Raw genomic sequence first — 10,681 nt, 5'->3', positions numbered from 1 at the left:
GATTAGATGCATCCTCTGAGGGTTCCGCCATGAAAATAATAATCCTTCTTAATCCTGTATCATCGATCCTCAAAGTTCAGATCCAACACTGTCACCATAATCTTTGCACTGTGGGGAGTGCGGTGAACTCCAGGACAACCCCGAACACTCTGGTCGAGACTGCCTGGGCCTGCGCCTCCTGGTTCCCAGAGTCGCTAAGCCAAGCATTCCCAGAGCCCAGTTTGCCTGGAGGTGGGGACTGGAAGCATTGCCTTCTGCAGCCCGGGTGTGAGCAGGGCCACGGTTGGGCACTTTGCATTGTGGTCATGAACTGCAGCGAGATGCCCCTTCCCTCTCAGCCCCAATAGACACCGCAGGGCCCATGCTGCCAGTGGTGCCACAGAAAGGACTGTGCAGACCACACTGGCTGCATGCTCGGGCGCCACGCAAGGCAGAAGCAGAGGCCTGGTGACTGAAGGGAGCCCTGCGCGTAGGAAGAGGACTACAAGTGGAGACAGCCCCTGCCTCTAGCACCTTTTACTGAGGTCTCTCCCCGGGTGACGTGAGAGAGTAGACACACTACGTGCCACGGAATTTGCCCCTGACCCATCAGCCCCGCCTCCATGGAGACCTGGTGTCGTGACATCTCCAGCACCAATATTGAGGCTATAATAAGCTGGGAACTGATGCTCATAGCTCCCTGGGACTGTCCTGCGATGTCCCAGGCAAGCATTTATTAATGATATAACACATCAGATCTGGCGACGGTAAGGTCGGTCAGTACCCTATTGTATCCTCAGTGAGGGAGTGTTTTTGTAGATCCTTACTGGGCACCCGCACATAATCATTTAACTGTATCTCTCCAAGTTGAGAGGCACTTTTCTTTATTTCTATTAAATGTTACCCCCCTTAAGTGCTTCTCTTAATAGTTTCACTATTTTTCCTTTTTTAGTCTCTTGGAGTTCTTCTGGTCTCTTTTCTTTCTCTTCTATATTCTCCCCTTTTTCCTCTCCCTTGGCAGTCTTGTCTTTTAATATTCACTGGTTTTTCTCTTTTAGGTGTGGCTCCGGGTCTCGCGTTCACCGCTCCGGAGAATGAGGAGAAAACAAAGGAAAGAATGACAGGAGGTAAGTGTTTACATGTCTTGTATCCTTTAGTGCATATCAGGGAGGGGGTAAGTGAGGAGTGATGACTTTTTTAAGTTCGGTGCTCCTTTATGGTGCAATTGAGAGGAGTGAAACAAAAGAATGATTTCATAATAATAAGTATTGTCAGCATGCGTTAATTTGGGCTAGAGAAGCTTTTACTGTTGTCCCTTGCTTCGCACTGGGACTTATAGTAGGCATTTCCCCTCCCTCTCCCTCTCTTTTCTCCCCACCTCCCTTTGCATGTGTCCTCCTTAATAGCGTTGAAGCTGAGCCCGGTATGCAGGCACGTACCTGTGCTAGCCACGTCTCCCCGGGACATGGCAGGCTGTCGTGTCCCAAGACTGGTAATTGCCACTTTTGTCAGCATTCAGTTCTCTCAGGGCTCCCTTGTTCATGCGTTCCTCTCCGTCTCCAGTCGCTGAGCTGCTCTCCTCGTGGACGTCAAGAGCGTTGTCTTCCCATCTTCGGTGTTCGCACTCCTCTGCTCTTCCCACGGCGTCTTCCATCTCACCCTCTGCCTCTCCGCGTGTCTCCTCTTCTTCCTGGTTGACGTGCTGACGTAAGCACAGGATACTTTCCACCGCACCCCCGGGGCACTCTCCTATCGGCCCTAACGCCGTGACTGTTTAAATAGTATGACATGTAGAATCGCTTTAGCTGTGTTTAACCACCTGAGGGCACTCAAGGACAAAATGAAAAAAGATCTGCTACAACTGCATTTTTTAATTGTGTAGTTTTATTTTGTCCGAACTGGCCCAAGGGCAATGGATAGCTCAGTGGTTCCCAAACTGTGCGGCGCCCCTGGCTAGTTTTGACGGCGCACCAGGCAGATTGGGAACCACTGATCTAGTGTTTTGACTGAGTAGTCAACAAAATCAACCCAGGTCTGGCTCCAGGACTTGTGAGCCCCCCCCTAAACCTAATCCTGTACTCCTCAGTTGAGAATCCAAAGCCCTCGTCCAGGGTAGCCTTCATGAGGTCATAAGATTCTGCATCTTTACCAGAGAATGTGATGAGTCTATCCTTACACTTTCCAGTGAACACTTCCCAAAGGAGAGCTCACCAGTTTAATCTGCTTACTTTTCTGGTTGCACAAGCCCTCTCAAAAGCTGTGAACCATTTGGTGATGTCATCAACTTCTTCATATTTGGTTACAATCCCTTTGGGGTTTTTTAGGATGTCAGTATTCTCCCTGCCCCTATTTAAGTTGCTGCCACCATTTATGGGAGTTAAACCTATTTCTCTTCTTTCCCTTTCTATGGGTAGGAGCTGCTTCTCCAAAGCCAATCTTTTGGTCATCCTTGCTAAAAGGATGTCCTCTCCATTGAGGCTGTCCTCAATGCCCACAGAGGCACTGGACTCCCCTGTGGAAGAACCAGGCTCGCTGTCTATGATTTTTAGGGACACAGTTCTAGGAGCCCTGTCCTCCCTATTTAGGACAGGAGGGGGGAGTTCATCCTCCTGTTCACGAATTTCCCCATCTGAAGGTGTATCCCTAATGTCAGAGGGGTGGTCCCTTGTGAACTCTGCCAAGAGCTCCTGGAGCTTTGCCTTGGTAGGGTTGGACCCAGTTTTTATCTTTTTTTGTCTTACAGTGACACCTTAACTCTGACATCCCTAGATGCAGGTAAGGGGTGAGGTTGAGTTCCATTACTGCATCATCTGTTTGACTCATTATAACTCTGAAAGTTGGGATTACTTTTAAGAGTCTAAAAACTAATTCTAGAACTTAAATCCTAACTTTTACAAACCTTTAAACTTCAAAAGAAATGCTAACAGGGACTTACACAACACCCTAGCAGGACTTGCAAAAAATAATTTCTAATGAAAAGTTTTGGAATTGTAGTCTTGTGATCAGGTATTGGCTGAGTAGTCAGGCAAATGCAAAGTTTTAGGCCTCAGCCCTGATCCACCAATGTAGGAAGTTGGCTCCGTATATACTATCTGAAAGTCAGAGGTTCTGTGCACAGAGTCCAAGGGTTCCCCTTAGAGGTAAGATAGTGGCAAAATACTAATGCTCTATTTTGTGGTAGTGTGGTCGAGCAGTAGGCTTATCAGAGGGTAGTGTTACACATTTGTTGTACACACACACAGGCAATAAATGAGAACACACACTCAAAGACTTAAATCTAGGGCAATAGGTTTTTAGTTAGAAAAAAATTATTTTCTTAATTTATTTTAGAACCACAAGATTCAGAATTTAGGGAAGTACATACATTGAAAGGTACGTGACACACAGGTAAGTATGGAACTTTGAATTAAAACAGTAATATAAACAGTTTTGGCAAAAATGGCAATAAGCTATTTTAAAAGTGGACACTGCAAAAATCAACAGTTCCTGGGGAGGTAAGTATTGGTTAGTTTCTCAGGTAAGTAAAGCACTTACAAGATCAGTCTCCTTGGCATAGGCAGCCCACCGTTGGGGGTTCAAGTCAACCCCAAACACCCAGCAACAGCCACACAGGGCCGGTCAGGTGCAGAGGTCAAAGTAGGGCCCAAATAACATAGGCGCTTATAGTGAACAGGGGGGCTCCAGTTCCAGTCTGCTAGCAGGCAAGTACCTGCGGCTCGGGGAGCAGACCAGGGGGGTATTGTAGAGCACTTGGGGGGTGGGGAGTGGGGGGTGGGGGGGGGGAGGTCCCGGTCCCAAACAGGCACTGTAGGAGGCTGGCCTGCTTGTAGTAGGTACCAATGGTACTTACACCTTGTGCCAGGTACAGTTATTCCTTATTAGTAGAATAGAGGTGTTTCTAGCAGTTTAGGCTGATAGAAGGTAGCTATGGCAAAGCAGCTTAGGCTGAACTAGGAGACATGCAAAGCTCCTACTATACCACTTATATCATATGCACAATATCATAAGAAAACACAATACACAGTTATTAAAAATAAAGGTACTTTATTTTTATGACAATATGCCACAAGTATCTCAGTGAGTACCCTCAGTAAGAAGGTAAGTAATATATACAAGTTATATGTACACAAACCAAAATCAGGTAAGTAAGAGTCGGAAAAGTAATGCAAACAGTGTAGAATTACAATAGGTTGAAATTAGAGAACATAGGTCTAGGGGCAACATAAACCATATACTTCAAAAGTGGAATGCGAACCACGAATGGACCCCAGACCTATGAGAGCTTGTAGAGTGTTGCTGGGACTGTAAGAAAACAGTCAGGGTGTCCAAGATACCCCACCCCAAGACCCTGAAAAGTAGGAGAAAAGTACACCTACTACACCAAGAGAGCACAATAGTCGTGATAGGGGGATTCTGCAAGAACAACAAACACCAGCAGTGCACTGACAACGGATTTTTGGACCTGAGGACCTGCAAGGCAAGGGGACCAAGTCCAATAGTCGCGACAGTGTCCGGGGGGGGTGGGGCAGGAGCCCAGGAAACCCCGGATGAAGGTGCAAGGAAGCTACCTCCGAATGGAAGAAGCCTGGATTTCTGCAAGAACGACGAGGACTAGGAACTTCTCCTTTGGAAGACAGATGTCCCACGTCACAATGAAGCTTGCAGAGGTGTTTCCACGCAGAGATACCGCAAACAAGCCTTGCTAGCTGCAAGGGTCGCGGTAGAGGTTTTTCGGTGCTGCTGAGGACCAGGAAGGACCAGGATGTCGTCCCTTGGAGGAAGAGACAGAGGGGGCGCTCAGCAACTTAGAGAGCCCTCTCAGAAGCAGGCAGCACCCGCAGAAGTACCCTAACAGGCACTTACAAGAATAGTGAACCGGAGTCCACACGAAGTTACAAAAGAGGGTCCCACAACGTCGGAGGCCAACTCAGAGGGTTGTGCACTGCAGGACGGAGTGCTGGGGACCCAGGCTAGGATGTGCATGAAGGAAATCCTGGAAGAGTGCACAGAAGCCGGAGCAGCTGCAGCTCACGCAGTACACAGGTTTGCAGTCTAGCGTGGGGAGGCAAGGACTTACCTCCACCAAACTTGGACTGAAGAGTCACTGGACTGTGGAGACACTTGGACAGAGTTACTGTGTTCCAGGGACCACACTCGTCAGGATGAGAGGGGACCCAGAGGACCAGTGATGCAGTCTTTTGGTGCCTGCGTTAGCAGGGGGAAGATTCCTTCGACCCACAGGAGATTTCTTCGGAGCTTCTGGTGCAGGGTGAAGGCAGGCTTACCCCTAGAGCATGCACCACCTGGAAACAGACCAGAAAGCCGGCAGGATTAGGCGCTGCAATGTTGCTGGTAGTCTTCTTGCTACTTTGTTGCGGTTTTGCAGGCGAGCTGGAGCAGTCAGCGGTCGATCCTTGGTAGAAGGCGAAGAGGGAGATGTAGAGGAACTCTGGTGAGCTCTTGCATTCGTTATCTGAAGAACTGCCCAAAGGAGAGACCCTAAATAGCCAGAAAAGGAGGTTTGGCTACCAAGACAGGAGGATTGGCTACCAAGAGAGGTAAGAGCCTATCAGAAGGAGCCTCTGATGTCACCTGCTGGCACTGGCCACTCAGAGCAGTCCAGTGTGCCCCCAACACCTCTGTTTCCAAGATGGCAGAGGTCTGGGACACACTGGAGGAGCTCTGGGCACCTCCCCTGAGAGGTACTGGTCAGGGTAGTGGTCACTCCCCTTTCCTTTGTCCAGTTTCGCGCCAGAGCAGGGCTGGGGGATCCCTGAACCGGTGTAGACTGGCTTATGCAGAGATGGACACCATCTGTGCCCATCCAAGCATTTCCAGAGGCTGGGGGAGGCTACTCCTCCCCAGCCCTTCACACCTATTTCCAAAGGGAGAGGGTGTAACACCCTCTCTCAGAGGAAATCCTTTATTCTGCCTTCCTGGGCCAGGGCTGCTTGGACCCCAGGAGGGCAGAAACCTGTCTGAGGGGTTGGCAGCAGCAGCAGCTGCAGTGGAGACCCCGGAAAGGCAGTTTGGTAGTACCCGGGTTCTGTGCTAGAGACCCGGGGGATCATGGAATTGTCCCCCCAATACCAGAATGGTATTGGGGTGACAAATCCATGATCTTAGACATGTTACATGGCCATGTTCGGAGTTACCATTGTGACGCTATACATAGGTAGTGACCTATGTGTAGTGCATGCATGTAATGGTGTCCCCGCACTCACAAATTCCGGGGAATTTGCCCTGAGAAGTGTAGACAACTAGGTGACTTATAAGTTACTTATGTGCAGTGGTAAATGGCTGTGAAATAACGTGGACGTTATTTCACGCAGGCTCCAGTGGCAGGCCTATGTAAGAATTGTCAGATCTCCTGGAACCCCAATACCCTGAGTACCTCAGTACCATAAATAAGGGAATTTTATGGGTGTACCAGTATGCCAATGTGAATTGGTAAATTTAGTCACTAGCCTCTAGTGACAAATTTAGAAAGCAGAGAGAGCATACACACTGATGTTCTGTTTAGCAGAGCCTCAGTGATACAGTTAGGCACCACACAGGGAACACATACAGGGCACATACTATGAACACTGGGGCCCTGCCTGGCAGGGTCCCAGTGACACAAGGACTAAAACAACATACATACGGTGAAATATGGGGGTAACATGCCAGGCAAGGTGGTACTTTCCTACAGGCACACAAAATACACCCTCAGCAGCACAGGGGCAACTGGGTGCAGTGTGTGAACAAGGCGTTGGGTTTTATATTGAAATCAGTGGAGGGATCCGGGGGTCACTCTGGCGATGCAGGGCACAGGGGGGCTTCTTAGGCCAGCCACCGACTGGACTAGGATGTGGGCCTCCTGCTGGTCACTCCTACAACAGTGGTTGCTTCGTCTCGGTCCTGGGGGCAGTGGGTGCAGTGCTTCTTCCAGGCATCAGGTTCCTTTGTTACTGGGCAGTCGCGGTTAGGGGGAACCTCTGGATCCTCTTCTCAGGCGTCACTGTGGGGGTGCAGGGAGGTCGACTCAGGGTGTCCACGTCGTTGGATTCGCCTGGGGTCCTCTCTGCGGTGTTGGTTCTTCTGGACGTGCGCCGGGGGGTGTCGGATGCAGATTGAGAAGACTCACACTTCTGGAGAGCGGCTGGAGTCTTCTTTAAAGATGGTTTCTTTGTTGTAGTTTTGGACAGAGCCGCTGTCGTCGGGAGTTTCTTGGTCCTTTAGGTGCAGGTCAGTCCTCTGAGTCCTCAGAGGCCGCTGGTCCCGATGGATGCGTCGCTAGCAGGTTCTCTGAGTCTGGAGACACGCCGATAGGGCTGGGGCCAAGTCATTTGTCATCTCCGTCGTCTCTGCGGGGCTTTCAGGTCAGCAGTCCTTCTTGTTTCAGGTTGCAGGAGTCTGCTTTCCTGGGTTTAGGGTCGCTCCTAGATACTCAATTTAGGGGGGTGTTTAGGTCTGGGGGGCAGTAGCCAATGGCTACTGTCCTGGAGGTTGGCTACACCCTCTTTGTGCCTCCTCCCTGTGGGAGGGGGCAACATCCCTAATCCGATTGGGGGGAATCCTCCAAAACAAGATGGAGGATTTCCTAAGGCAGGGGTCACCTCAGCTCAGGACCCCTTTGGGGCTGTCCTGACTGGTGGGTGACTCCTCCTTGATTTTCTCATTATCTCCTCCGGACTTGCCGCCAAAATTGGGGGCTGTGTCCGGAGGGGCGGGCATCTCCACTAGCTGGAGCGTCCTGGGGCACTGTAACACCAGGCTTGAGCCTTTGATGTTCACTGCCAGGTGTTACAGTTCCTGCAGGGGTAGGTGTGAAGCACCTCCACCCAGTACATGCTTTGTTCCTGGCCACAGAGTGACAAAGGCACTCAACCCATGTGGCCAGAAACCCATCTGGATGCGGCAGGCTGGCAGAAACTGGTCTGCCTAGCACTAGTAGCTGGGCTGATATACAGGGGGCATCTCTAAGATGCCCTCTGTGTGCATTTCTCAATAAATCACACACTGATATCAGTGTGGATTTATTGTGCTGAGAAGTTTGACACCAAACTTCCCAGTATTCAGTGTAGCCATTATGGAACTGTGGAGTTTGTGTTTGACAAACTCCCAGACCATATACTCTTTATGTCTACCCTGCACTTACAATGTCTAAGAATTTCGTAGACACTTTAGGGGCATAGTGTTCATGCAGCTATGCCCTCACCTGTGGTATATTGCACCCTGCCTTAGGGCTGTAAGGCCTGCTAGAGGGGTGACTTACCTATGCCACAGGCAGTGGGTCGTGGGCATGGCACCCTGAGGGGAGTGCCATGTCGACTTAGTCATTTTCTCCCCACCAGCACACACAAGCTGTGAGGTAGTGTGCATGTGCTGTGTGAGGGGTCCCCAGGGTGGCATAATACATGCTGCAGCCCTTAGAGACCTTCCCTGGCATCAGGGACCTTGGTACCAGGGGTACTATTTACAAGGCACTTATCTGTGTGCCAGGGCTGTGCCAATTGTGGAGACAAAGGTACAGTTTAGGGAAAGAACACTGGTGCTGGGGCCTGGTTAGCCGGGTCCCAGCACACTTTCAATGATAACTAGCTTCAACAAAAGGCAAAAAGTTAGGGGGGAACCATGCCAAGGGAGGCATTTTCCTACACCCTTCCATAGGGACAAACAAAAAAAAGATTGTTAAAGCGGGTCCCAGTAGATCCTGCCTACTTCAGCCACTGAGGCTATCCAAAAGCCTTTTACAAGTGAAGGATTTGTTTTTTCAGGCTTCTCACACCTCAAGGTTTAGTGCTTACTTCGCCTAATCAGCCCACTTGCAAAATGCCCATAAAAGGCATGGCCCCAACTGGAAATTGTGTGGAGCGTAATTCCAATGTATAATTCTATTCCACACAATTAACAAATCCAGATTTTCTGCACTCACATTTATGGGGTGTGTGTACAACAACCCCAATGTTACTGTCTGGAAAGTCCAGCAGGCAAAACTGCTGAGGGAAAAGTCTGCATTGTAGCCCAGATGCCTTCAGTAACACCTTCCTGAACCTCAGCCACAGTACAAGGGGACATATTTGTGCTTCCCCCTCACCGGCCAACCTTCTTCCCTCTCTTCCTTCAGCCCCCCACACCCACCTTAGAATAGCCCACTGCACTCTTTTACCACAGGACCCTGCACACTTTCAGGTGGGCACTATTTTCAAAGCACCCACTTGGCCTACTTCTGTGTATTAAAAAAATTAACTTTCAAAGCAGGAGTCTGTTTTTTCAATACATAACACAGGTGATCTGACTCGCAGGGAACTTTCTCCAATTTGCAGATGTACTGCCAGGTCAGAGGTTTACACCAGCGGAAGTGGTAGAGGCTTCACCGGTGTAAAGATGGTCCTTCAGCCAACTCTAAATAGAGCAGGGTACTAGCAAGTTTGGTGTGCTGGGGGCGTGGCCAGCATGATGGCGGATTAGATGCATCCTCTGAGGGTTCCGCCATGAAAATAATAATCCTTCTTAATCCTGTATCATCGATCCTCAAAGTTCAGATCCAACACTGTCACCATAATCTTTGCACTGTGGGGAGTGCGGTGAACTCCAGGACAACCCCGAACACTCTGGTCGAGACTGCCTGGGCCTGCGCCTCCTGGTTCCCAGAGTCGCTAAGCCAAGCATTCCCAGAGCCCAGTTTGCCTGGAGGTGGGGACTGGAAGCATTGCCTTCTGCAGCCCAGGTGTGAGCAGGGCCACGGTTGGGCACTTTGCATTGTGGTCATGAACTGCAGCGAGATGCCCCTTCCCTCTCAGCCCCAATAGACACCGCAGGGCCCATGCTGCCAGTGGTGCCACAGAAAGGACTGTGCAGACCACACTGGCTGCATGCTCGGGCGCCACGCAAGGCAGAAGCAGAGGCCTGGTGACTGAAGGGAGCCCTGCGCGTAGGAAGAGGACTACAAGTGGAGACAGCCCCTGCCTCTAGCACCTTTTACTGAGGTCTCTCCCCGGGTGACGTGAGAGAGTAGACACACTACGTGCCACGGAATTTGCCCCTGACCCATCAGCCCCGCCTCCATGGAGACCTGGTGTCGTGACATCTCCAGCACCAATATTGAGGCTATAATAAGCTGGGAACTGATGCTCATAGCTCCCTGGGACTGTCCTGCGATGTCCCAGGCAAGCATTTATTAATGATATAACACATCAGATCTGGCGACGGTAAGGTCGGTCAGTACCCTATTGTATCCTCAGTGAGGGAGTGTTTTTGTAGATCCTTACTGGGCACCCGCACATAATCATTTAACTGTATCTCTCCAAGTTGAGAGGCACTTTTCTTTATTTCTATTAAATGTTACCCCCCTTAAGTGCTTCTCTTAATAGTTTCACTATTTTTCCTTTTTTAGTCTCTTGGAGTTCTTCTGGTCTCTTTTCTTTCTCTTCTATATTCTCCCCTTTTTCCTCTCCCTTGGCAGTCTTGTCTTTTAATATTCACTGGTTTTTCTCTTTTAGGTGTGGCTCCGGGTCTCGCGTTCACCGCTCCGGAGAATGAGGAGAAAACAAAGGAAAGAATGACAGGAGGTAAGTGTTTACATGTCTTGTATCCTTTAGTGCATATCAGGGAGGGGGTAAGTGAGGAGTGATGACTTTTTTAAGTTCGGTGCTCCTTTATGGTGCAATTGAGAGGAGTGAAACAAAAGAATGATTTCATAATAATAAGTATTGTCAGC

At 49.8% G+C, this 10,681-nt stretch overlaps 1 protein-coding gene across 2 annotated transcripts in view; it reads left to right on the top strand.

Annotated features, from left to right (window-relative positions):
* The window catches only part of LOC138248844 (uncharacterized), a 347,922-nt gene that overhangs the window by 260,679 nt on the left and 76,562 nt on the right, over nt 1-10,681 (top strand). For both annotated transcript variants that reach the window (XM_069202796.1, XM_069202795.1), the window contains exons 11-12: nt 1,038-1,106; nt 10,464-10,532. In XM_069202796.1, coding sequence (XP_069058897.1) covers nt 1,038-1,106; nt 10,464-10,532 — 138 coding nt within the window. The remainder of the gene's footprint in view (nt 1-1,037; nt 1,107-10,463; nt 10,533-10,681) is intronic.

The sequence above is a fragment of the Pleurodeles waltl genome, chromosome 8 (assembly GCF_031143425.1).
Source record: "Pleurodeles waltl isolate 20211129_DDA chromosome 8, aPleWal1.hap1.20221129, whole genome shotgun sequence".
Classification (NCBI taxonomy): domain Eukaryota; kingdom Metazoa; phylum Chordata; class Amphibia; order Caudata; family Salamandridae; genus Pleurodeles; species Pleurodeles waltl.
Note: the sequence above shows the minus strand (reverse complement) of the source record. Positions and strands in the feature narration are given on the sequence as shown.